The following is a 27,705-nucleotide window of genomic DNA, read 5'->3' as shown; positions in this document are numbered from 1 at the left end:
ACTTTCGGAAACAATCCACTTGACAACACTTGAGAATGCAGTGGCGTAACAACCAAACAACGGAACAACCAACAAATTACAAAACACCCACCGGCAACGGGCCGAACAGCTGAGCTGGCAACCCTCCGGGCAAGGGCTAACGAATGGAATTAGGAAATCTTGGCGAATCCAACAAATCATGTTAAAACCGACCCAGAGCGACTCAGAGGAAAGGACCCACGTTCGGGCGTAACTGTTTATATCGCTCTCTGGTTTTGGCTGTTTTGAAAACTGTGCGGTTAATGGGTGGATCGGGAGGAAGATGTCAGGTCTATGTGGGCGTCGACATTATCAGGGGTTGCAAATGCCTGACAGTCTGGCTTGGTTAACAATCAAAGAATTGCCCAGACAGACGGCAGCGGGCATCAAGTTTATATAATTATTTGTATGCCATAACTGTGTGGAGTGTGCCAAGGTGGGTGGATGTGCGGCTCTGTGTCTGTATGCGTGTGTGTGTGAGTGTATATCTGTAGCAGCTCTCTGGAGATTTGAGAAAACCGGGTCGGGCTCTTTTCAGCCATTTGAACTGCTAACTATATGCATAATGCAATGAATAAATTTAATTATGGATGTCACAACTCGGCTCTTGCTCAGCTAAGATGTTGCTGGCAACATGTTGCTAGCACTCGCATGCATGTTGCCGGCTGCATTTTAATTAAAAATCCACCGTGCAAAGGCTCTAACGGATATTGTGATGCGGCCATTGAAGTGTTGTTGAAAGTGTCCCCATCTCTAATGGGCTCCCTTTCTCCGCTCTTTGCTTATGTTTGTCGTCGCTGTGCATATTTGTTTGTTGTTGTTACAGCTAGCTGGTGGGTGGGGTATGGGGTATGGGGGAGCTGTTGTTGCCGTCTGCAGGGTTGATTTGGCAAACGACGCAATTTGTTGCTAGCGACAGCTACAATAACACATGGTATGCTAGCTCCACAGGGTAGTCGACGGGTAGTATGAGCTATTTGCACATTAAATACCGTTACCCGTTGCCCACTGCCCACACACACACATACACACACACACACACACGCGGCAGAGCGGAGCTTTCCCTTTCGCTGGCAGTGTTTCCTATTCCCTGGGGGCTCGTAAGTGTTGCCAAGCTGATTGTTTTTACGAGTGCATTGCATACTTTGCGGCGCCCAAAGGGTGGTCCACCCACCCAGCGTACAGTCCGAGCAAAAGAAAACTTGCGCGCTAATTGCCGACCAAAGCTTCAGAGGTGAGCTTCAGCAACACCAACAGCAGCAGCAGCAGCAGCAGCAGCATATGAAATCATTAAATTTTACGATCGCTGCCACGTCTGGCCGTAGCCACCCCCTGGGCAGTGGGCTTTTTGGTGGTGCTGTCCACCACCCAAGGTGGCACAGTTGTGCGCTCAGCTGCTCGCGGCACGTGTTCAAATTACCGTGAAGACGCTTAGGGGTGAATTCTACAAAAACCAGATTCGAATTGAGTGAGTGAATTAAAAGTGGAAAACCCAGGCAATAAAGAGAGCAGCAGCCAGAGAGATAGAGAGAGAGCACACGTGCTGCTCTCTGCAGCGCTTGCCTCTCTCTGCATCTCCCTCTCTCACTCTCTCACCTCTCAGTCTTGCTCGAAATATTTGTTGCAAAATATGAGCATACGTTCGAGCGTTCACTTCCTTCCTTCCTTCCTAGCGCTGTTTGTGTAGATTGCTTTGTGTCTTTCGGGGTTCGCACTGGTTTCTATGCGAGTGTATGTGTGCTCATGTATGTGTGAGACAGTGTGAGTGAGTGGCCGTAAAAGGTTGCGCTCCTTGTACGTGAGCGTGAGAGTGAGTGAGTAAGTTCACGGGGATCGTGGCTGGAAAACTTGTGCAAATGGCTGAGCACAGTGGTGCGCCAGCTATTTTTATGTGATGAAAAGTATGCATGTCTGTATGAATATAAATATTAATCTGATTTTATCAATGAAGTATATAAAGCAATTGTAAACGTATTTTAGATATAATAATAATTAATAATAATATTAATAAATAATAAAATACATAAATTATATTAATAATAATTTTATAAAATATATTCAAACTAATATATATTTTCGCAATATTTTAGACAAAATAATATTTAATATTAATAATATCAATAAATATAATAATATTATAATATCAATAATTAATAAAATAAATAAATTAACTATTAACTATTAATAATAATTTTATAAAATATATTCAAAATAATTATTTTGCAATATTTATCTGTATTGTGTATACATATAACAAGTAAGAAGGCTCCAGTCGAGACTGCTCGACTAGGAGATACCCTGAACCCTCCAAACTGATATTCTAATCATTCTGGACTTCTTTTATGCACACATACATACACATGCACGTATAAGCACGCGCTTTGCAAACTGCGCAGCTAGCAGCGGCTGCGCTTGGGCTGCACTGCAGTGTGGGCAATATAACGAGAATTTATTTGTTGAATAATTTCTTTTGTAGACATACGATCTTAATGAAACTTTTAGAGCGTAATCATATGGCTTAAATGTGTGTACATTTCAAAGCACAAGTCTCTAGTACTTGAAATGCGTTTTTTACAAATTGGGGGCGAAGGGGGCGTGGTATCCAAAATCTGTAAATTACAAAATCTTTGTATCCATTAACTTTATATACAACGCAAATTTGAAGTCTCCAGGTCTAAAAGTGTTCAAAATAAGCTGAAAAAACATTGTCGATTTTTCGATTATTCTCGATAAAAAAGTTATCGGATGAGTTATCGAAAAAATAAAGCAAACTTGTACTGCCTATGGTATACACGAGTATGCTTGCCAAATTTCAGCTCTCTAGCTCTTATATCTTCTGAGATCCTTTTGCTCATACGGACGGACGGACGGACGGACGGACGGACGGACAGACGGACAGGGCTATATCGACTCAGCTCGTCGTCCTGATCAAGAATATATATACTTTATGGGGTCTGCGATGATTCCTTCTGCCTGTTACATACTTTTCACAAAACCATTATACCCTGATTTCCCATTTTCAATGGGTTCAGGGTATAAAAATATACACTCATGATGAAAATAATAAGTACACCCAAAAATTTTTGAAGATTCTGTCATAACTAATTCATTTTTGATATTTTTGAAAAAAAAATCGATGGTAACTTTAAGAGAGCAATCTGACAATATGATGCATGCAAAAAAAAAAAAATTATATTTCCCCCTAAATTCATAGTAGTCACAATAAACTGAAATGGGCCTGCTGAAAATAATAGGTACACTCCATTACTTCAGCCCGAAAAAAAAAGTTTAGAATAAGAATGATTTCTTTTATTGTTGTAAAATAGTAGGTAACCTTCCTACAGATGTTTGATGTAAAAAAAAATTATCAATATCATATGTAGATGGGTCGAAATATTAATTGTTCGAGTCAGGAACGCAGAATTGCTAAAAACCTTCGAAGGAATGGCAAATCTTTGCGTGAAATTGCGAAACTGATGAACAGATCTCTTAACGTTGTGCAAAATGCTTTAAAGATGCACAATAAAAAGCGAACACGTGGAAGTCCATCGAAAACCACACTAGAACTGGACCGACGCATTATAAGGATTGCAACTTTTCCGACCCTTTCAAATCTTCAAAGGTCATTGCTTCCGTAATAGATAATATTATTAATGCTTCTTCAATTAGGATATGACTACATATGGCTAAACTATCAGGTCGTATCGAAAAATGGTTGAAATCGATGCGCACCAAAAATTTTATGATGATGCAAAATTTTGCTAAAGACCACATCACCTGGGAAGGATCTGAAAGTAAAAAAAAAGTGGAGTATTACCCTATTTAACGACGAAACCAAAATTTGCCATTATAGAAATGACTATTCCATGCATGTAAGACTCCTTACAGGTAAAGAATTCGATCCTCGCTACACAAAAAAAATAGTGAAGCATGTCGGTGGAAACATTATGGTGTGGGGCTGCTTCTGTATCGTCTGATTTTCCTAATATCTGACGTTATGAGAGTAGCAGACTACAGGGATATTTTCGAAAATATAATGTTACCATATGCTGAGGATAACACGCCTCTGCGTTAGGTTTGACAACAAGATAACGGCCCGAGACACTCGTCTACAATAGAATAAGCTTGGCTCGAGGTTAGTAAGGTGGACACTCTCGCTTGGCCCAGTCATTCTCCTGATCTGAATCCAACCGAAAACGTGTGTAGTGCATTGATAAAGCAGATGGTAAAGAAAAAGTGCGACATTAAACGCCAAATAATGGACTGTGTCCAAGAAACCTGGAGGAAGATTACGAATGGGACCTGCCAAGCTTTAAATAGGAGTATGACCAATCAGATAAAAAATTTATATGAAAATAAAAGAGGATATACAGGATATTGATCCAAAAATATAATAGCAAAAGATTTTGAATGATTTGAAAATCAAAAAATTAAATACATCTTACGAAAGTAAAGTGTACCTATTATTTTTGTCAAGCAAAAAATGCTCCATTTTTGTTAATTTGTTTGTAACTTTTAAAAAAATAATATTTTTTTTCCAAATTTATGTATTTTCATTAATATATACCTAATACACAAATGTGCATTTAAATTTTCATGTTAAGGGCAGTAGAAAAAATGTTTTGCTAAACCAAACTCAAAAAAGTTTAATTTTAAGGGGTGTACCTATTATTTTCATCATGAGTGTATATAATCCGCAAACTTTTTCTATTCTCTTTCCATCCAAAATTACCTCCAATCGCTTCATCAATATTTGTTATAAAATCTCTTCTTCTTCTTGCCTTCTATGAAATACATCTGATTTTCTCAAATCTTGACCCACTGTTTTACTTTCGAGCAACGTTCAAGTGCTTAAAAGGTGAACACTCACCGCCAGGCAGCCGCCCCTGCTGGCCGTGTCTTTGGCTACATAATTTCAACAATATGCGTGCATTGAGTACAACACCTTCCGTGCCCTTCCATGCACCGCAGATCCAACCACCCACCACCCAGGAAACCCCCCTCTTTGAAATGCACACGAAAACGAAATCAGACATAAAAACATTAAATTACAAACCCTTATTTTACACACTAAAAAAGGAAAAAGAATAAAAGCTGGCGAGCTGGCGAAGGAAAGTCGAGACACAAAACTGAAACTGAAAATGAAACTGAAACAGCGAAATGTGGCCAGGACCAAGGACGTGGCAGAACAAAGGGGCGACTCTCGAGGCGAGGCGAGGCGAGTCGAGTCGAGTCGTGTTGAGTCGAGTCGAATCGCGTCGAGTCTCAGTTCTATGCTTCACAGGGGATGCAAACGCAAATGCCAGATATTAACCCCGCTCTATGCATGTGAGAGTGTGTCCCTGTGTATATGAGAGTGTGCGTCTGTGTCTGTGTGTGTGCGAGTGTTTGTTGTTGCGTTCTGCTTTTGTGCGATGTGTTTTCGCCGTGCCTGTCAATTTTTCGTGCCAAAACAAACGCAACGAACATTTTCGCCGATTAGAAAGAAACAATTCGTGAGTGCAACGTGAAGCGCTGCGCGTTCAGCTGTCGAAACGCTGATAATAAGACAATAAATAAATACTAACTATTAAATATTTAATGCCATAGGCAAATTAAAATAATTGTGTTAAAATCCCCAAAAGGAAATTCCCCAGAAATCTGAAAACAAACAACAAATATTACAAGCTAAAAATTCCCGGTTCAAGCTCAAGAGTCGCGTCTTCGTCTTTGTGTTGTTATTGTTTTGATGGTGCTTCCTCTTCGCGCAGTAGTTCTTTGTGTCTGTGTATATATACATGTGCTGGTGTGCGTGTGTGTGTGTGTGCGTGCGTAACTGTGTGACTCAGCGCAAATGGCAATGCGCATCTTTGTTTACCTAGAGCTGAGCTAACGCCAAACGCTGAATGCGGCGCCAAAAAATCGCAGCCTTTTGCAGCTGACAATGAGCGATTCCATTGATAATTTGCATGCCGATAACAGCAGCAGCAGCAACAACAACAATAACAATAGCGACAGCAATATTGCTGCTGCCGCCGCCGCCGCCGCCAACAACGATGGCGACTCCGATGTGGAGGTCATCGAGGGCATGGAGCTGCTCGAGGGCAACTATCAAGTGCTGCGCCAGTGGGTGCCGCCAGCGCCCAACTATTGGGATGCGCCACCCAAGGCGATCATCAAATCGGCTGAAGTGAGGTAAATAAAGAAAAGCCTACAACGAAACTTTCAAATGCCCCACAAGGCAACAGCAACACAACAACAACAAGACCCACAAGTGCAACTGCAACATTCGAAAATACAAACTGGCCAGCGCCTTGGCAGCTTGGGTGTTGTAATTGCAGTGCACTCGTATACCCTGTAAACTGAATTGAATGTGTGTTTATAAGATATTAACATGCTGTGCCAAAAACTTTGTTTACTAAATACACTTAATTCACATGAATTTATAAACAATTTGTAATGCGTTTCACAGCTGATAAATAATTAGATCTTTATGGAAATGCGAGAATGAGAGAGAGATATATAGATGAATGTATGGGCGAGAGAGCGAAATGTGAAAATGAATACATTCTTTATGTTTATAGTCTGAAAATAAACATAAAGAATGTAAGGCGAGAGGGTGAAAAATTGATTTGTTTATGTTTTTTTACCCTTGGGCAATATGATAATAAATTAATTTATTTTACTGATCAAGACTATGCATATGAATCGTAATGTATTTTTAATCAATATAAATGTAAAGAAATCTCTTGAAGTATTGGGTGATAGAGTGGGGAAAATGAAAATAGGGGGAGAGAGAGAAAGAGAGAGAGAGGGAGAGAGAGAGAGTGTAATATAGTGAGGATGGAGGAGAGATACAGAGGGATCAAAACATAGAGAGAGAAAATCAGTAAGAGAGACAGGTACAGAGAGAGAGAGAGAGAGAGAGAGCGAATGGTGGATAGAGTAAATGATTGAGAGTGTGTGTAAGTGAGAGAGAGAGTTAGAGAGAGAAAGAGAGAGGGATACCACATTGCATCTAATGGTTTCTCAACTAGAGAAAATTTTATTTTGCTGTATTACTGAAGTATTATATATTATATATATTTTATATATATACATGATATATTGTACATTTACATGCGCATGATTCTACCATAAAATTAAATTAAATTATATGCAAATATTTTTGATCAACTGCACATTGAGTGTATCTATAGCTAACATAGATCATATAACAGGGCATCTGCAGGTCGATCAGTGTTCCATTGAAATGTTAATTTAACTGCACATTCAATATGTTTTAATTAAGTGCCACAATTTGACAGCACATTCCACTCTTGGCTGCACAAATTGCACAGCAATTAAATCGAAATCAACTCGCGTCGAATCCAAATACGAACTCGATTTCAAACCCGATCGCCCTGATCGTCGGCCAATGGGCGGCTATCGCTCTAACGGTACCGCTCAATAAAAGTGCAGTTATTTGTAACGCACTTTTATGGCCACAAAATGCAATTGGCAACTGGTCACAGCAATTGCCTGCTCAATGGATATGGCCTCGAGGCAGCAGAAAAACTCAAACATAAATGCTACAGCTTTACAGCTCGCAATTCATTCAATAAAAATTTGATTATTATGAGCGTCAGTCATCTAATGCATGGACAAAGAAAATAAAAAGCAACAAATATGCAGCGGGATGCAAATAAAATATTATGTGTACATGAGTATAAATCGCCATTTGTTATGGTATAACAAGATGCAAAAAAACTTGTTCCTGCCTAAGTCGCAGCGTGAAATGCTCTGATTGATTAAGTTTGTTGTATGGAAAGGTCAATTGCCAGAGAGAGTGGCTCGGAATAGAGAAAGAGAGAGGGACAGTATACAATATGAGGGAAGAGAGAGAGTAGGTATAGGGTATATACATATATACGAATAAGTAAGCATATTAAGAAATATAAAGAGGCCAAAATTGCTTACGGCTAACTAATCTTACAACACTGTCCAAATAAGTGAAGTATCTCTGACAGTTTGCAACACTGTTTGCATGATACTCCTGCTGCCTTTTGCAGCACTGGCTAAGCAAATGAAAACTTTATGACAGCTGACAATACTTTTTGTTTGCTTTCATTCAAAGAGCGGCAAACGCAATTGTAAAGTGCATATGCCCCAAGTAGTGGCAAATAAGCATATTTGTCTGAGTGTCCGTCTCGGTCGTCTGCCTTCACTCAAGAAGCGCCAACAGTTGCCGTCTGAGTATTGCTGCCAACTGCTGCTGCTGCTGCTGCTGGCTGCTGCCTGTCAACAGGCACCAAGTGGTATGCAACATGTGCAGCATCCAGCTATAGATTTGCTCAGATAGACATAGAGAGAGAGAGTGAGAGAGAGGGAGCGTCGAGGGGATTCGGTTTAACAGCTCGTCCACAAGTGTCTTCGTCTGCGCCGTTGACAACTGCAACATGAGTTTGCGGAATTGAATTGAGTTGCCTTAACGTTGGCAACGCTGTCCCCCTGCCCCTGCCCCTGCCCCGCCGCCCGGCCTCTTGCATGGACTGGTAAATAATAAATGCATTACTTGAGTGCATGCGAAATGGAAATCAAAATGCAAACACTGCCAGATTTTTTCTGCTGCTGCTGCTGCTGCTGTGGCATCAAGTGCACCAGCGCAGATGTCGAATGTAGATGAGGCAGTGCTCCTCATCTCATCCCCTCCTTCTCCCACTCTGTTTACTCGCTCACAGCTTTTTGTTTTTGTCTGACGGCCCGTTAAGTGCAGCCCAAAGTTTCGCATTGCATGCGCATTGTGCGAATGCTGCTGTTGCTGCTTGTGCTGCTGCTGCTGCTGCTGTGGCAAGTATCTGTTGCACGTTCTCAATATGCATTTCAGAATTACAATATGTTGATTGCATTTGCCTGGAGCACGTACATGAGCCACATGCTCCAGGCACACGGGCACACAGAGCCACAGATCCCCAAGCTCATAATAATGAGCATATTGAAATTGGCAACAAAAGCCAGCCAGCGGCCGGAAATGCGGCAGCGTTGCATGCTTCCTCTGCTTGCGGTTAGTTGGCTTTGCCCAGGACTAAATTACTTTATTTGTGCCTTCAGCTCCGACTGCCAGTCGACCGGTCCCGGGTAATTGATATGGCTTTGTTTCTGTCAACTGCAATTTCTATTGTTGCAGACACACAATGGCAAACCAGAAAGCTTGCAGTTTAGTTTTTTATTGCAGCACTCAGCTAAGAGTCCTTAAAAAAAAAAGATATATATGTACATAAATGAGCTCTGCCAATATCATAAATATCTTAACAAATACATAGCTATATATATTGTCTATAAATCAAGTCTTATTTGTGCCCTTCTTTCATTTCAGGTAAGTTTCATTTGTTTGCCACCACGACAACTCCTTTCACTTGGCTGCCAGACACAACAACAACAAGAGCAACAACAACTACAACAACGGCAACAGCAACCACAATAAAACTATAACAATTTTGAATTGTGTGAAGGCGGCACGTCAATGTCGTTGAGCGATAGGACTTTGGTATGTGTCTGTGTGTGTGTGTGTGTGTGTTCGCTTTGCCCTCGCTGATGTTGCTCAACAAATTACGATGACTTGTCACACGAGCCATGTGAATTTCATTTGCTTTCTGTGGATTGTTAGCAAATTAGCACAATTCTCCCAAAACATAGTTCGGGCTGCACAAATTGCAACTGTGCCAAGCATTCTGTGTAATATAGCATCGGCTAGCACGTAAACCCATTCATAAGCTATAACCAACAACTTTGACAGTTGTTGTTAACTATTCAAGCAACCTCTAAATATATGGCAGAGGCCGAAAACTTTTGAAACAGGCTGTTAGCTGGAGGTAGCGAATAATGAAATAATGTTTACTTCTATAAATAAATATATATCACTCTATAACTAACAATACTTGCTCACAATCTAAAAGGAGTATATTGAGCATGGCGAATTGGGAATTCCTATCTTTGATATATAAATGCCTTAGCTAAAAATATTATTGATTTCTAGGCAATGAGAATTTCATTAATTTAACTTCAGCTATATCATCGATAGACAAAGATGTTTACAAGTTTTTTTTTTTTCATTTCCACCCCATTACCATCGAAACCTTGGCAAGATCTTACTTTTGCTCAGTTTTGTATGCCAAGTAAGTTGATCGAAGAATGCTAAAAGTCACATCGAATGCTGAGCTCGTCAGTCAGTATTATAATTATACATATATATATTTATTTTTTGGATACAATACATACTCAACTTGCATAGAGGGTAATCAAATATCTGCAGCTATATGGAGGCAATTGCAGAAAACAATAAAAAAGATGTGCATGAACTCAACATGGAGTCCATGGAGAACCTGTTAACCGACACAACAGATAAATCGCTTGTGACCAAAATAAACTTCCTATCAGCAAGGAATGTGTGCGACACCCGGAAACCGGTGCCGGACTGTGTGGCACACGAATTGGTGAACGAAGTCTGCGATGTGATAAAAAAGGCCCAAATCTTTGGAGTTAACGTGAGCAGCAGTGACTGTCAGGTGCTTCCCAAAATTCGTAAGAAGCTGGACGAATGCATTCAAGATGACTACGACGACGATGATGACGACTTGGATCCGCGTCTCAAGTGCTGGAAGAAAATGCTCCACGAACGCAAACTGCTGCAAAGGCGCATCGAACGACAGACGGGCAAGCGTGCGGAGGATGTCCTCTTCAATCGCCATGCGACCATCGATGCGCAGACCAAAAGGATGCTCATCCGTCTAATTGATACGGCCGAGCGCAGCGAGGGGCCGCCGCCGACTCAGAAAAAGCCGTTATTAAAGATGCGGCAGGATCCGGCGCATTGCCGCCAGCTGGCCGAATTGCCCCTGACCGAGCCTAAGCTGCCGGACTTTGAGTTCGTGGGCTTCCCGGAGGTGGCACAAATCGAACTGGCCGACACACTGCATCCGGCCGAGAGCAAATGGCAGCGCTCCGAGGCGCTCGGCAAGCGGCTCGAGGAGCAGGAGGAAAACATTATGCGTGTTCTCCAATATTGTCCAGACTTCGATCAACTGCAGGTCGCATCGGCGTCCAAGCGCTGCAAGCAAAAGGTGCTGGAGAGCCAAACAGTTGGCGAAGATCTTATATACAAGGTGTCGACCGAAACAGTCGACGAGGCACAGCAAACGCCACCGCCATCGCAATCGCAATCGCGATCTCGATCGCTATCGCCATCGAAATCGATAATCAAGTCCAAAATTCCGCGCCCTCCGGTGGCCGAGGTCAAGGCAACCGTAGTGCCTGCTCTCAATGCGGTTAAGATCAATGGGCGTGTCTTTGGCTTTGGCGTCGATCATGGCATTCTCAGCGATGACTTGCAGATATTCTTCCAATGCGATCCGCTGCAGCGCATGCGCAAGACCATCGTCCATCTGGAGAACATCGGCAACTGCCTCATCCAGGTGCGCTGGCAGTCGTGCGCCATCTACAAGAAGGAGCTGCAGCAGCACCTGGTGCTGAACAACGAGTTCCTGTTCGACGCCCAGCCCTTTGTGCTGCTGCCGGGAACACAGCGTCGCATCGACGTCATGTACCAGCCCATGTGGGTGGGCATAAAGAAGCAGCGCTGGTGCATGAATCTGACACGCTCGGCCATCTGTGGCATGCGGCGTCTCTATGTGCGCTTCCATGGCGTTTGCACAACGCCCGTGGCCTATCGCGAGCGACTCGAGCGGGACCAGCAGCTGATCATAGACAAGCAGCAGACCCAGTTCACTGAGCGCCTGGCCTCCTTACATGCTGAGCTGGCGCCCATTGTGGAGAATTGCTATCTAAAGTGCCCCTATGAGCGTCAGCTGGACGAACGCGAACTATTTACTGCCCAAAATCCAGGCTTCAAAGTCGAGCGCTATGCGGATCTGGAGACACTCAAGGAGCTCTACATGCTGGTGAAGAAGCCACGCCAGCCGCCCTGGGACTATCGCCTGGACACGTTGAGGCAGTGCATCTACCAGCACGAGGTGCAGCAACGTGAGTCTCTGCAGAACATACTCGTCGAGGTGCTGGCTCCCATGCGCTGCAATTCTGGCGAATTCTACGAGGATCTGCATCTGAGCCAGCAGCAGGAGCGCTCGTGCTATCTCTATGTGCGCGGCATCATCAGCAGCACCATCGAGAACTGGGAGATACAGAGCGAGGGATTGGGCCAGCAGTTCTTCAAGTCCGAGCTGCAGGTCTACATCAACGACTTGGCCCAGAAGGGCGAACAGATGCCGTCCGATTCGGTATATGTGGAGTGGCTAATCTCCCGAAAGGTTTTGCACAGCAAGTACTTCAAGGACTCGCTCTTCATACAAACCTACACGCTGGTCTGCGATGCTGTCGAAAATATTGTGTCTGCCATTGAGAGTACCAAAAAGGTTTAGGAATTTACTCAAAATGTCCATCTAGTGCTCGTCTGCCTCGTTTCTCACTTCAAATCGAGTTTCGATTTTTGTACTTTTTTTTAGAGATTCCAAATCGAAATCATTCTCTAAATATACCTGATTGGAATATTTCAACTAGTTTCAATTGTATTTGTATACTTATTTCTCCGACCATGAACGACCACAACACTTCAAGTGGATGCGACTTGAAGGAGGCTTGCAGCATTGGGGATCGACGCACACTACCCAGCAATCACAACATGGACGACGATGAGCCATTCACAATGATCAACTTGAATCCCAATACGCATTCATCTCTTCAATTCCCTGGGGGTTTTTCGACTGACCAGTTTAAGGCTGGCCCCTGCATCACTCAGTACAGTGAGCGCATTGTCGAGGAAATATTGAACGCAATCTTTGCGGAGCGACGGGGACATTTTCCCGAGACATCGTCGTCCTGTGACATTCCCAAATTCGAGGAGCTCAAGCAAAGAGACTCTGTATCGCATGTGGACAAGCGACTGCAGTACTGGCATGACATGCTACAGACGCGTCGTAAGATGCAGAATCGTGTCGAAGTCGAGACCGGCAAAACCCCAGAGCAGGTGCTCTTCAATCGTTCCTCGACGCTTGACAATCGCAACAAGGAGACGGTTAAACGACTCATGAGCTACGCCGAGCGTGTTAAGCCCGACAACCTGGCCAAGAAGCCAGTCAGTGCTCTGATAGAGCGCGAAGACCCCTGCACCTGCAGGCTGATGGAACCCGTGCCTGAAACCTGGCCACAGCCGGAGCTGCGGGGCGAGCAAAATGTCGAGATCATCGGACTGCCGGCAGTTGTGCAGGAGGAGCTGTTGGGCTCAGACGCTGCCCGGTACCAGCTGCGGAGCTGGAATTGGATGAACTCTCCGGTGCTAGATGAGCGCATCGATGAGCAATTCAATGACATAACCAAGGTGGTGGAATTCTTTCCCGATCTGCAGCAGCTACAGGTGAAGGGCATCAGCATAGACAAGCTGCGGCCTCAGCCAAAAGTTAAGAAGGTCGGCGAGGAGAGCATACATTCAGTGTCCACTAGCACCGATAAGTCCTGCACAGGTGAGGATCAAATGTTGTGCGATGACTGGACGGAGCCGACGATAACCGAGTTCGAGGCAGAGCCAGAGCCTCCCGAGCTGGCACTCAAAGTGAACGGCAAGGAGTATATTGTGTGCGAGAAGCCCTTCACCGACTGCTTTGAAATACTCACGAAATTCACATGCGAGCCGTACCAGCGACGCATTAAGCATGTGCTCAGGCTCCAGAACATTGGCAAGCAGACGCTCTCGTTTCGCTGGTCGCAGGGCATCTACTACTACAATCGCGGATCCCTGCTGCTGGCCAAGGACAATGAGTTCTTCTTCGACACGGACAACTTTCGACTGACCCCCAATCAGTGCTATAACCTGATTGTTTTGTACCAGCCCCGGAAGGTGAGCATGGCCGTTGAGCTGTGGCGCCTGCAGGTCGAGCCGCGCATCTTCTGCGGGCATCACGAATCGATGCAGCTGCGCTTCCATGGCCGATGCACCCCACCCAAGGAGTACTTGGCCCGGCTGCGGGAGCTGCACTGCAAAACGATTTGCTTTGCCAACACTGTTGTGATGGACGAGCTGACGGGACATCTGGGCGATTTGGTGCCGTTGATAGAGCCGCCGCCCGCGTGTTGTCCCTATGAGCGCGCCCTCGATGAGCGGGAGACGTTCAACTCTTTGAATCCGGGTTACAACTGTATGCGCTTCGACGATCTGGAGGTGCTCAAGGGCATGCACAAGCATTTGAAGAAACCGCGCGAAAAGCCCTGGGACCTGCGCTTGGAGACCATCAAGATGCTGATCATGCGCATCGAGAACACAGCCGAGCGGGAGAAAATGTTTAAACACCTGATGATCCTGCAGGAGCCCCTACTTGGCGCAGCGCCTAGCCTGGACATGGTTTCGCGCATAGATGAGCAGAAACAGCGCACCAGATACATTTATGTACGCGGTGCCATATGCAACTGCATCGAGGAATGGGAGGATCTTGTCTTTATTGTCGAGGAGTCTTTCTACAAGCCCGAACTGCAGCGCTACTACATGCACCTCTTGGACGAGGGCGAAGAGGAGGAGGAGGACAATGAGTATGCGGACCCATTTGCGCCCAAGGCGGAGCCGGATCCGACTGCCAAAATCAAACTTATTCCCGACATCGATCTCACTGAAATCGTCTTCGATGAGAAGGTCAACGCTGCGGTCATGAAGAAGCTGCATCGATCCAAATACTTTCGCGATGCTCTCTATATACAAACCTATTCGCATTTGTGCAATATTGCCGAGGATATCGTTTCGGTCATTGAGAGCACTGAACTGGTGCCGACCTAAGGCCGAAGCTCAGCAATTTAGTTGTATTTTAATTGATGCAGGATGAAATTTCAAGTTATATACAATGAACAAGAATATAGCAAATTGATTGCCCAGAATTCAATTAAATTATTTATAGCTCATCTTATTTTTAGATTTGAGATTTATTTTAATCAGGTCTCGCTATCCACTTGCTCCTGTTGTCAGTTTATGAACACATGACATAATACTCATAATCCTAGCTAGTTTCAACTTTTGATCCCCATAAATTGGTGCCATGGCGAGTCAGGAAATCTTTGAAATAGGCGAAATTTCGGAAGCGCAAGAAGATAAATGCTTGATCTATGATATTGTCGATGGCATATTTCAGCGTTACGAGGAATCTGAATCGCAGCCTGAGGCGCAATGCATGTCAGGCCTGGACATTAGCCATGTGGACAAGCGTTTGCTCTACTGGAAGGATATGATTCAGAAGCGCCGAGCGCTGCAGCGAAGACTATGCCTGGCCACGGGCAGGCAGCCAGAGGAGCTGCTCTTCAATCTGGACAATCGCGAGGAGCAGACTTTCAAGCGTATTCTGGATCACACCTCGCGTAAAGATATCTTGGTGTCCAATGAATCGCTAGATTATGTGGAAATTGTTGGTCTACCAAAACGGATTAGTGAGGAGATGGATTGTCCGGGCCCTAAGCGAAACTCGTGGGGCGAGTCGCAAATGCTTGCGACGTGTCTACAGCTAGAGAAAACAGGCATTAGAAATGTTCTCGAGTTCTGTCCGAAGGTCGATCAACTTATGTTGGTCGGCCGGAATCTGTGGCGTAGGCAGCCCTGTATGAGAACATCGGGTCATACGATATCGAGTATTACGCCAAGCGAAGTACTCGAAAGGCCAGCCGAAAAGTTAGCAGCGGCTACTTCGAAAACCAGAATTCTGCAAGCCGCCGCCTCGGAGCTGGCGGTGAGCTTCAATGGCACCACGTATCGGCGCCATCGGCCGGAATTTTCGCCCATTGTGGAGCGTAAGTTCGTGAGCAATCCGTACGAGTACTCCTATCGCACCATAATACGCATCGAGAACAACGGCCGTGAGTTGATCAACTTTAGGTGGAGCTGCGCCGAGTCGTTTGCCTACAATCGATCGCTTTTCAGCAAGCCGGACGATGTGTTCGTCTTCGACAAGGAGCCGTTTCCCCTCCGGCCGGGTGGGGTGCGCGAAGTATCGGTGCTCTTCCGTCCGCGCAAGGTGGGCATCGTTAAGCAGCGATGGTTGCTCAAGACAAGTCCTCGCATATTCTTCCGCTGCCCCTATGCTCTGACCCTCAACATGCATGGCAAGTGCACGCCCCCGCAGGAGTACCTCCAGTTGCTGCGAGAGAGAATGCTCCTGAATCGAACGTATGCGACGAAAAGAGTAGCGCGACCACAGGCGATGCCCAAGCCGCTGCCGATTCTCTGCCCGTATGTCAGACAGCTGGAGGACAATGAGGCCTTCAATCAGCGCAACGTGGGCTTCCATTGCGAGCGCGAGCATGACATGAGAGACTTGAAGAGGTTTTTCTATTTGGTGAGGCCAGAGAACTGTGGCCTGGAATGGGACTACAGTGTGAGCCTGCTAATTGAGCTGGTCTGCATCAAAGGGGACACGCAACAGCGCATCAGCCTCTTTGAGCAGCTGCAGTCGCTCTTGGCGCCGCTGCGTGGCCGAACAACGCCGCTCAAGCTGAGCGATTCGGTTCACAGGCTGAAGCAACGGCAGTGCACGAAATTCATCTTTGTGCGCGGCATCATCGCCAACGGCATTGAGCTGTGGGAGCAACAGCTTTCCATGTTTGTGCCGCAGATATGCACCAAGGGCAGCTGGGCACAAAAGAAATCCCTTCGAGACGCCATATATATATACACGTTCTATAGACTGTGCAATATTGCCGAAAATATTGTCTCCGTCATCGAGAGCACTGAGCATGTCTAGTAGTAAATGTAACTAAAACAAATTACACACTCACACACACACACACAAAACAAAACCAAACATCAAACAAAAAAAAAACAACAAAAAACTAAAAAAAAATATATATATATAAAATATAAAAAAATACAAAAAAATCGCAACACAATTCTTTGTTTAAGTCATGAAGAGCCATCGATTGTATCGATTGAGATATGCACGCGAGAACCAAGGGCCCCAGGTCAGCGAAGCTAACACCCTGTCAAACAAGTCCAAGTCGTCCGATTTTTTCCGAGAGCACGGCAATTTGAAGCAGGTAACTCGCCAGGATGGCAAGAATATAGTTGAGGACATAATCGACTCGATATTCGACAAGGAAGCGGGCAAATATGTTGCCTCTAGTTCGCGTTGCTCGATCGTGACGGGCTTCGAGGGCAGCGAGCATATGGACAAGCGGCTCAAGCAGTGGCACGACACACTGCGCGATCGCGCCCGAGTGCAGGCGAAGATCCATCAGCGCATCGGCCGCCGACCCGAGCAGATGCTGTTGAACCAGAGCGGCACATTGGATCAGCGCAACAAGGGCAATATTACCCGTATAATAGACTACGCGGATCGCCTGAATCCCACCCGCCTCGTGTCGCAGCAGTACGGCGTTCTGCCCGCTCATTCGGATGCAAAGCAGTGTGTCTTTGTGCCAGAGGTGCAGCAGACGGTGCCACTGCCGGAACGCTCGGGCGTTGCTGATCTGGAAATCACGGGGCTGAGTAACGCGACTAATCAGGAAATATTTGGGCTGGAAAACGCACGCAAGGGCAAGACCAGTTGGATCAATTCGGAAGAGCTCGAAAAGAGTCTCAACTTGAAATATATGGATATTGATCGTGTCGTCGAGTTTTTTCCAGATATGAGAAAGCTCGAAGTGATTGCCAGTAATCAAAATTTAATCCGAGAGCCTCAATCGGATATAGATCTGGTGGCAGTAAAGTCATTATATTCCGTGAGCAGCATCACCGAAACGAACTCACCTGCAGAGGACCAGAAGCCACCTGTCAAGGTGCCCTTAGAGCCGAAGGTCGTCAGTGTGGGCCTCAGGGTCAACGATAGGGAATTCATTAAGGACCATTGCGACACCTTGTTCCCCTCTGCACGCTTCGAGTACCACTTTGAGTGTACGCCATTCGAGCGGCAATTCAAGCAGGTGATGCGCCTCGAGAACATCGGACAGAATATTTTGTTTTGCGAATGGCTGTTAGCCGATCCGTCGATGCACTATTGCCGCCGTTGTTTCTTCTTTGAGCGGAACCAATTCCGATTGTATCCGGGCGATGTGCATATCATCAATGTCATGTACCGGCCGAATGAGGTATTATTGACCAGACAGTTTTGGAAGTTGCGAATCTTTCCCCACATTTTTTGCAATCGTCGCAATGGCCTCATGCTGCTGTTAGTTGGAAAATGCGTTGCACCACCGGAGTATCTGTGGAAGATCAACAAGCAATTGGATCTGGTCATAGACAAGTCGCTCAAGGCGAGAACTGTCAGCCTGACCCAACTGCATGCCGAGCTGGCGCCACTTATCAAGCCCCACGAGCAGCTGCATCCGTACGAGCGTACACTCGACGAACGGGAGCAGTTCAATATCCAAAATGTGGGCTATCATTGTGAACGGTTTGACGATATCGAAGCGCTTCGTGCTCTCTACAATGAAGTGAAGATGCCACGCGAGCCGGCGTGGGATATGCGCTTGGACACCATCAAGCGATTCATAATACGACTGCCCGAGCCCAATAGGCGTATGATGTACTTTCAGATTCTGCTTAACATCCTGCCGACGCTCCACTGCACCAGAGATCAGCAATCCCCGATGCACTGCGAGCACAGCAATGAGCGGGAGCGTTCGTGCTTCATCTATGTGCGCGGCTGCATTGGCAACGGCATCGACGAGTGGGAGGACCTGATGATGGGCATCGAAGAGAGCTGCTTCAAGACCGAAATACATCGATTCTGTACTCTCAAGGATGACACGCCGAACCCGCCCTGCCTAAAGAAGCTCAAAGACGAAAATCCTGCAGTCTATGTGCACAGAGTGATGCAGGGCAAGAAATACTACAGAGATGCGCTCTACATGCATACTTACACACAGCTCTGTGACATAGCCGAGAACGTGGCCTCAGTTATCGAGAGCACACAGTACGTATAAATCGTGGCATAGACTTGTTGCCAATGTACAAAAAATTGTAGCATACGCTCGAGTGTTTACTGTAGCAAGAGAAAATATGCTACAATGCTTTTATATTCTGCAGCTTCAGCTGATTGTCTATAGCGTTGGCATACTTTTTGTAGTCAGTCGTAAAAATTTGTAGTTATGTATAACAGTAAATGAAAATGTAAATGTAAAGGGAAACAAGTTAAAAATGTAAATGGTAGGGTAAATATAGAAAAATGATTTTAATATGGCATCTAGGAGAACTCTTTAAATCGGAGTTTACACTCTAGTTACACTCCACTGGGAATAGAAACTTATTGATTTCAGCTTGAGTTGTCGATGGCGAGCTCGAGGGCAGGAGAAAAACTATTTCATGCTTAAGGACACACCTGTGTCCTACTATTCCGCCTCTGGGGCAAACTTTTGTCATTATTACGACGTTTTATGGCCAAAAGAATTGCCCATTTTCGTTTGGCTGGCTCTCAGAGCCAAGACTCTAATGGCTCTGGGCTGTTGCAAATGTTGTTTCCCCCTCGGCAAAGTTTTTCCATTCTCCCAGTTCGATTTGTGCTACTTTGCATTGATTTGATGACACTTTGGGGGTTATTTTATTTGGCTAATAAACGCTCCCACATCGCTCGTCGATTGCGTGTCAAAAAGTTGTCAGTTCTCGGCTGTCGGCTGTCGGTTGTCAGCTGCTGGCAGCTGGCTCGTTGGTGTCTGTTGAAATGTGTCGACAAACGAGGCCATTATGTTTGCAATTAGCCAAATTGATTTTGTGATAGCAAGCAGCTCATATCCATATACATACATACATACCGATACGCATTTGGGCCCACATTTAATACGCATTTAATCTGATAACCATTTTCCTATTTTGCAGGTAAGCGAACAAGCGCATTCCCATTGATTTCATATGCAATACGGGGTAAGTTTTAAGAGGGGCCCCCCGGGCGCCGGCTTCACACGCTGCAGTGCTCTTGAGTGTCTTCAGTGTCTTCAGTGTCTACTCATAAATCATAAGTCAATGCTCGGAAAAAAGAGCAAACATTTCCGCTCGCATTGTTTTGATCCCTAATTAACCCACAGACCGCAAACAGACCAGACATCAGCAGAGCGCGTTAATGTCGTGTCTCTGGCTTAATGACCAGCCACCAAAGCACTCCGACCGAGTGCTGCTTGTGCCGTACTCAGCATATTGACCAACTAACTGGCATGCGCTGCGCTCCATATGTGGTCTTGGAAATGCAACTTGACCTTGAACTTTTCTCATTCTACTCTACTTAACGTACAATTAGACCATAATATATAATTTACAGTTTTATTGTACGATTCAATGAATGCACAATTGTTGGTAGGCTGCCTTTAATTTATTTCATTGTGAATATTTTCTGTGAATACTCTCTCCTAATTATCTAACTCATCCCTGATGCAAGTCCATTTATGGCATTATAAATTAGGACTAGTTATAATAATTTTGAAAATATTTTCATATATGTACATCGACCTAGTAGTTACAGTTAGTTAATTTTCTTAGCACAATTATCCATTGGGGCTAATAAGATATATATTATGAGGAAATATCTTCTGATTGGCACTAATTATATGGAATGCATTATAATATGGTATTTATAAATGTATTTTCATTATGAAAAGTCCTCTCAGTGAGCCAAGTATCAACGGCATCGAATTCTACTTCTTAAACATGATTTTCAAGCACAAGATCTCGCCTTAAAGATAACCTGATTAGCATATTAATAGGAGATCGTACAAGAGACCTTGTTTGTTATTGCGTTTTCTCAGGTCCTACATTTTTTTTATTTATTTTTTATTTTTTTATCAACAATAATAATCTTATAGATCATAAAATAATTGATCACGACTGATCTAGCAGAGCAAAATAACTGGTGACAAAAAACTGTTGCATCTTTTAGGCGCTTTCGAATATCAAAAGCGCCACCTATGGGTCGTAGCTGAATAGCGTGCTAGGGAACATAACATAAATATTCCTGAGCTAACAGCAAGCTTTAACATAATGCAATTCTGTAAATAAATAATATGAATTAATATATTAAAAATAAGAAAATATATAATTGAAAATAATATGAGAAAAATATTCATATATATGTGATTATTTTAAACCAACAAAATTATAAAAAAAAAAGATTATTAGGCATGTTGATCGTAAATGCATAATGCATTTTCAATGCAGCCTAAAAACAGGCAACGGAAAAGTTAACAGCAAGCAGAGAGTCGACTGCTGCGCATTTTAACATTTGTGGCATGTGCGAGTGCCGCAGTTTGAGAGCGACAGCGCATGCGAACGGTTTGCACCTGTTGCCAGCGCGCATTACACTCGCTTGTTTTTCATTGCGGATCGGGTCTCGGGGTCGAGCACGCTGCCAGTTTGTCGTGCGCCAGATCTGTCGTTTACCGTTGCTCGAGTTTGAGTTGCCCAAAGCGCAACAGCACCGGCAGCATCAGAAAACAACAACAACAACAACAACATCCAAGTTGTCCGCAAATCAATAATAAAGTTTGTAGTGCAGTGTCAAAGGATAAGCAACAAATTACGAAACGCGAATCGCAGGGCTTGGTAAAAAGTTAAGGCCAAGTTTCGAGTGGGATAAGCCGCTCAGCGGCTGCGCGGCAAAGTGTTAAAAGGTGCGTCGCGACGCTTCGATGTCTACATTGTCAACAGTGCGCTACACAATAACAACAACGAAAAATCCAAATAAAAAATTAAACATAAAAAGGTTCACAAGATAAAAAAAAAAAAAAAAAAACGAAATGAAATTCGAAACTGATTTGAAATGCGAAGCACAGGCGTCATTGCGGCTGGCCTAACGACTTTATGTCTCTCTCAATAAGTGTGTGTATGTGTGTGTGTGTTTGTCTGTGCTTGTAATATTTTTTGTCTTTATCAGTGTGGCGAGAATCGGGCGATCATTATGAAATTTGATGGTTGCAAACGAATGACTTAGGCAACGAACCTGTGCCAGCAGCAGCAGCAGCCAACTTAATGACCATTCATAACGCACTCAATTTGATTCATTTGCCTGATGCGTCTCTGGCGCACTTTCACCACGCTACGCGCTGCAAATGAAGTCATAACCAAATAAGCCAACCAGCCAAGCAGCGCCATAAAAAACTATCAACCACATACATAAAATAAAAAATAAAAAAGGAAGAAAAAAACACTTGCGCAAAGCCATATAAAGTCTGCTGAAATAGTTGCAAATAATTTGATTATTGGTAGCGGCGGCTATGTCGGCTTTCTCTATGCAGCTTCTGATCCAATTACGTGCGTCCAAAAACTCCCACAATGACATGATCTCTAACATGGCTGCAATGTGTCAACAATGGCTTGTTAGCCCAGCAACCATCGGCATCTGCACACACTCGGTGTGTGGGCCGTTCGCAAAGCAAGGCAGAAAAAATAAATATAAACTGCAAACATGTTATGTTAAGACCTGGTGTGTTCACCTTATTGACAGCCAGTGTAATGTTGGTTTGTCTCTCCGTGTGGGCGCTGGCTGGCTTGGTTAAGTTATCTGTGATTTCTAATTGCCTGACATGCCAATTAATGTGGATTGGCTATTGGCAACTGGCAATTGGCGATCGGCAATTGGCAACTCGCTTTATTGGGTTAAATGCCACAAGCCGAATGCTGCAGCGAGAGTGTAAATTGCAATAGACTCATTGACCATGCAGACGCTATTGCTTTTGGCGGGCTGGCCGCGTAACGCCTTCATTAAAACTGGCAACTGTGGATGCTACCATTTTCTGCGCTGCGCACCAAAGAAGAAGAAAAAACTTTTTAATTAAAACTAGACGCAGCAGCCGTTGCAACAGCAACAGCAGCAGCAACTCTTGGTGTCTATTTGATTGACAAGCGGAACTGGTACGAAAAAGGGGTGCGAGGGGGCCAGAGCCAGAGATACAGGTTAATTGTGTCCATTTAGCCAGGCCGATGCCACCGCTGCAGCGCTGCTGATGGAAAGTGCCAAGGCAGCGCAGCCTGCAATTTTGTGGCCATATTTTATGATTACGCAGCTTAGCTAAACTACAAAATTCTTTTCGCTATGGCGTTAATTATGCTGCCCGGCGGCAGTAGCCAAAAAAATGGGGGGAAAAAGTCAAAACTGTTGTTTATGGCCAAGAAATGCTTAACAGCCAATTACGGCCACAAGACTTTCTCTAGCCAAATTGCCGGACAGTATTAATTTGTTAGTTTCACGCAATTGTCAGAGCGTAAACAATGTCGTTTTTTTTTCTGTTTAATGTGCATCGATTTATAGCTAACGCCTCTCGAGCCAAATAAAGAACAGCCGAAGATGTTTACAGTTATTTATATTGTAGTTTTAGCATAACAACAGCATCGAGTGCGTATGTGTGTGCGTGTGTGTGTGCGTGTGTGTCATGTTGTGGGTCAACAACCGTTGAACAGCAGCGCGTCTTGTAGTAGCATCTGAGCATCAGTCAAGTTCGTTGCCTAAGTCTTTCGTTTCGACGCATTCTGCTTGTAATAAAAATTGTTTTTTTTTTTTGTTCCTTTCTGCTGTTGCTTTAGCGCATTAATCATTTCCATATCAAAAGTGCTTTTATGCCTTTTTGGGCGCTAATTGAGGTTTTTTTGGCCAGCAATTAGCCAAATATTGTTGCGTCTTTTGTTTGTCGTTGGGATCTTTTTTCTTCTGTTTTCTCTTTCGCATAGCGATTTGCTGTGTATTCATAAATCATAAAAAATAGCCAAAAAAAAAAAAAAAATAAATAAAATAAAATAAAAGCTGGTCGTAAATTAATTAGGCAACTTTACGACTATTTAAAGAAGGAAGTTTGCTGCTGCTAATGATGATCTGCTCCGCTCTGCTCTGGCGAGAATGGGCGCAAGCGCTACGTTAAATGATAAATGATAGTGCAGTCAGCTTGAAAAAGTTGCCGTTGCCTCAATCGCCCAGCCTGACTGACTGCCTGATCATCATCATCGCCATCGCCATCATCATTATCGATATGCGTTGCAATTGTAACTGTCAAGCTGTCCGCTTGCGTTAGCGTGCAAATCATCTTTGCAATAGATAAAAAACAACTGGTTCACAGCCGTCGCTCTGAGCGATTCGAATTCGATCTTCGAATCTGTAAATGGAGCGAGCGCTGTATTTTGATTGCATTTGACATACAACAACACGTACCAGCTTGACTCTCAGATAAGACACGACTCGGTGTTAATTAAAGCTCAGCCAAGCCAAGCCACAACAAACGCCACTCCCTCCTCTCCCTCTCTCTCTCTCTCTCTCTCTCTCTGTCTTTGTCTAACTCTTGCAATACATTTCATTTGCATTTTTGTTTCCCTTTTTATCCATTTAGATGCAATTAAGTTTTTCATTTAAAAGCCAATCAATTTGCCAAGACAAAAAATACGAAACATTTTGCACAGCTTAATGATCGAGCAGCCCGAGAGCCATTAGCCAAGGCGTTAGATGTTTATCGACTTCAATGAAATATGAGACAGCAGCAGACAATGGCTCATTAGAGCGCCTAGAATACTCCAAAGCTTGGCTGGGCCCAAAACAAGTTTTTGGCTGCTGCCTAAGAGCCTCTAAGTTTTGTTTAGTGTTTTTTTTAGGCCTCGCTAAACTGTGTTATTAGAATTTCCACAGTCGGCGTAAGCCGAGAGAGTTTTGTCTAAATTATAGTTTGGGCTGCCACATAAAATATACAAACAAGTTAATCCATTAGCGGGCGCGGTCACCAGATGCCATGGCTGCCGCTGTTGCTGTTGCTGGTGTTGTTGTTGCTGCTGCTTCTTCACTTGACGTATGCCAACAACAACAACAACAATAGCAACAACAACTCGTTGCTTACAGTTATAACTGGTAAATCGTATATTGTAGCGCCTGTTATTAACCACGCCAGCTCAAGCTTTGTACTCAAACCATTCGTATGCTAATATCGAATATGTGTCAGCAGCATCAGCAGCTCCAGCATCTGACTGATTTGATGCACGTTGGAAATTATGATATTTACTATTTACGGTACTCATCCGCAGAGGTCGACGAGTTAAATGAGCCGTCTCTTCTAGCGGCTTCTAAGCCGATGACTAAACCTGAAGGCTTGTGGCATTGTTTGAGATGTTGATAACACAATTTTCAAAAATGTGGCAAAGAAAAATAAGATGAGGCAGAAGAATGGGAAAAGAACACTTGAGCGCGGCTTTCACATGCTTACCAAGAATTTGAGTTGCGGTTGGCTTTTTCAGATTCGTTTGGCTTCAAGTTTTCTTGTTTTTCTTTACTTTATTTTTTCATTTTTGGAGCGACTTCTGTGGATCTTTGCGTTGGCTGCCGCATGTGGCATGTGGGCGTCCTAGACAACAGGCAGCGACAAAGGGCGTTATTAGTTCAAAGTCGTGAACAGGCGTGGGCCAGCTGCTGCTGCAGGTACTGCAAGATGTCCTAGATAGCAGCGAGTGTAAAACAGATTTCCGGCTAACTGCCTAGTTGAGTGAGCCGCTGCGCGATTCTGATTTACAATTGCTGGCTAACAGCTGTAAACGTGGCTCAGAAGTAAACCAAGACAAAGCAATTGACTCTTTAACCCGCATTGCTGTGCAAATGAATAGCGGCAATTGCAGCAAATATGCATAAATAGCAATAAAATTAATTGCAATACTCTCTGTCTGCTTGTCTGTCTGTCTGTCTGGTTGTCTGTCTGCTTGCATGTCTTTCTCTCTCTCTCTCTCTTGCTGTCATTTGCCACGCAATTTTCACGCAAGAGGAGAGAAAAAAAGCGCCGCCAGCATTGAAAACTTGGCAACTTGACAAATGTTGCGTTGCAATAAAATTGTAAAACGCAAAACGAAATAAAATAATAATAGTAAAAGTAGTCATAATAAAAGAGCACAGCATAAACCTAGACAAGGCAATTGCAGCTAGCTTGATTGATGGCAGCGCCGCCAGCAACAACAGCAGCAGCAGCAACAGCAGCAGCAGCAACAGTTGCTGCCAATTTAGCCAGACTGGTGTCAGCTGCTGGCAGGGCTGACTATCTGACTGACTGTCAAAATCAGAGCCAGAATGCAAATGCCTGAACAGTGGAAACTTGGCCTGCAGCATCAGCGATTCCAATCAATTAGTTGCCGCTGTTGCTGTTGCTGTTGTTGTCTCGGCCATTGGGTCAAGTCGATATTCAATAAACTATCGTATTTTATTGATAAATTATGCGCTGACTATCGCGACACCGATCGGCGTCGCTTTACACATGTCCGTGCCTGTGTATCAATAAATACTAACGGTAATTGCAGTCAGATCTCTACCCCTCTCACTCTCTCTGTCTCTCTCTGTCACTCACCATCGCTCGCACTCTTAAGTCTCGCTGATCGCACACACAGCTTCCCATCAGCCAACATCGCCGGAAGTCTCTGTGCGGCAAATACTCAAGTCTCTTGGGCTTTATTTTTTTTATACCCTGAACCCATTGAAAATGGGAAATCAGGGTATAATGGTTTTGTTGAAATGTATGTAACAGGCAGAAGGAGGCGTGGCAGACCCCACAAAGTATATATATTCTTGATCAGGGTGACGAGCTGAGTTGATTTGGCCCTGTCCGTCTGTCTGTCTGTCCGTCTGTCCGTCTGTCCGTCTGTCCGTCTGTCCGCCTGTCCGTCTGTCCGTATGTTTGAACGCGTCGATTTCCGAAGATATAAGAGCTAGAGACTTCAAATTTTTTGTAAAATGTTCGTAATTACAGCGCGGATATCGAGTTTATCATTAAAATTCGATAACTCATCCCGATCTTTTTTTATCGATGAAAAACCTTATCGAAAACCTGTTATAAAATTATATCTTCTACACCTTTATTGCTAGAGTCTCCAAATTTTTTATATATGCTTATATGCAATTTATACAATTTCGGTTTTTGTTAAAATTTACCCCCCACCTCTAAATTCACCCCCTCACCCTCACTTTTGTAAAACGCGTATTTCAAATACTAGAGACTTTCATGAAGATCGTACGTCCACAAAAAAAGTTATTAAACAATTAAGTTCTCATAGTAAGCGCACACTGCAGCCCATGCGTGTTTATGCGTGGGTGCTTGTGTGTGTATGTGTTTGTGTATGTGTGTGTGTTTCTTGTGTAAGCTGAAAGACGCGAAAAATTATTGAAATAGCTAGCACTCCAAGGGTTCAGGGGATCTCGTAGTCGAGCAGTCTCGACTAGAGCTTTCTTACTTGTTTTCTTTCTTCTTTTCTTCTTGTTGTTGCTTTCTTGTCTGCTGTTGTTGTTGTTGTTGTTATTGCAACACTTCTCGGCTCTAGTTTAGTTGCTCAGGGCCGGTTAGGCTATAGCCACTGTATCATTAAATTGGTAACACATTCAGATTCAACTTTCATACCGGATAACCCATATTTCGTATTATTTTGTATTTAATTATTATTTCAGCTGCTGGCGCTTTTTTGTTTAACAATTTCCAAATGGGTTTTGTCTCTAATGAAGTGCTGTTAGTCTGTGTCTAAGGCGGAACTTATTAATTTTGTTGTTTCAACAAACTGATTCGAGAAGGCAAAGGAAGCACTTTACCATTGTTTGTGATCAATTTTCTAAAGTCGTTTATATTGAAGTGTTAACGAGGAAGTATAGAGATTTATAGATCATGTTTGGTCTTAGAAGAAAGTGTTCAAGAGTTTCAACAATAGGTAGATAGGAGAATCGGAAATGAGAGTAAGGTTAGGGCTCTTAAGCTGAGCTAAAAAGTTCTTAGAGA

General features: G+C 44.0%; 5 protein-coding genes across 8 annotated transcripts in view; all 5 read left to right on the top strand.

Moving 5' to 3' along the window:
• Positions 1-27,705, top strand: part of pk (prickle) — a 77,994-nt gene that overhangs the window by 24,771 nt on the left and 25,518 nt on the right. The window contains exon 1 of one of the 4 annotated variants that reach the window (XM_018012413.2): positions 4,995-6,192. The exons of 1 other annotated variant lie outside the window; for it this stretch is intronic. In XM_018012413.2, the coding sequence (XP_017867902.1) occupies positions 5,942-6,192 (251 nt within the window). In that variant the 5' untranslated portion in view covers positions 4,995-5,941. Of the gene's footprint in view, positions 1-4,994; positions 6,193-19,882; positions 21,699-27,705 lie in introns of those variants that run through there. 2 more of the 4 variants (XM_089471720.1, XM_089471721.1) reach the window with 2 other exon arrangements.
• LOC108616896 (uncharacterized) lies at positions 10,147-12,539 on the top strand. The gene has a single exon (XM_018012415.2). The coding sequence runs from the start codon at positions 10,293-10,295 to the stop codon at positions 12,408-12,410; it is 2,118 nt and encodes a 705-aa protein (XP_017867904.1). The 5' UTR covers positions 10,147-10,292; the 3' UTR covers positions 12,411-12,539.
• LOC149268390 (uncharacterized) lies at positions 12,584-14,809 on the top strand. The gene has a single exon (XM_089471723.1). The coding sequence runs from the start codon at positions 12,584-12,586 to the stop codon at positions 14,807-14,809; it is 2,226 nt and encodes a 741-aa protein (XP_089327849.1).
• Positions 14,921-16,758, top strand: LOC108616899 (uncharacterized). The gene has a single exon (XM_018012417.2). It carries the CDS (start codon positions 15,066-15,068, stop codon positions 16,755-16,757), a length of 1,692 nt encoding a protein of 563 aa, XP_017867906.1. The 5' UTR covers positions 14,921-15,065; the 3' UTR covers position 16,758.
• LOC108616898 (uncharacterized) lies at positions 16,778-19,188 on the top strand. The gene has a single exon (XM_018012416.2). It carries the CDS (start codon positions 16,918-16,920, stop codon positions 18,934-18,936), a length of 2,019 nt encoding a protein of 672 aa, XP_017867905.1. The 5' UTR covers positions 16,778-16,917; the 3' UTR covers positions 18,937-19,188.

Source organism: Drosophila arizonae, chromosome 5 (assembly GCF_054131065.1).
Source record: "Drosophila arizonae isolate 15081-1271.41 chromosome 5, UAZ_ARI_1.0, whole genome shotgun sequence".
Lineage (NCBI taxonomy): Eukaryota > Metazoa > Arthropoda > Insecta > Diptera > Drosophilidae > Drosophila > Drosophila arizonae.
This window is presented reverse-complemented; position numbering and strand designations above follow the sequence as displayed.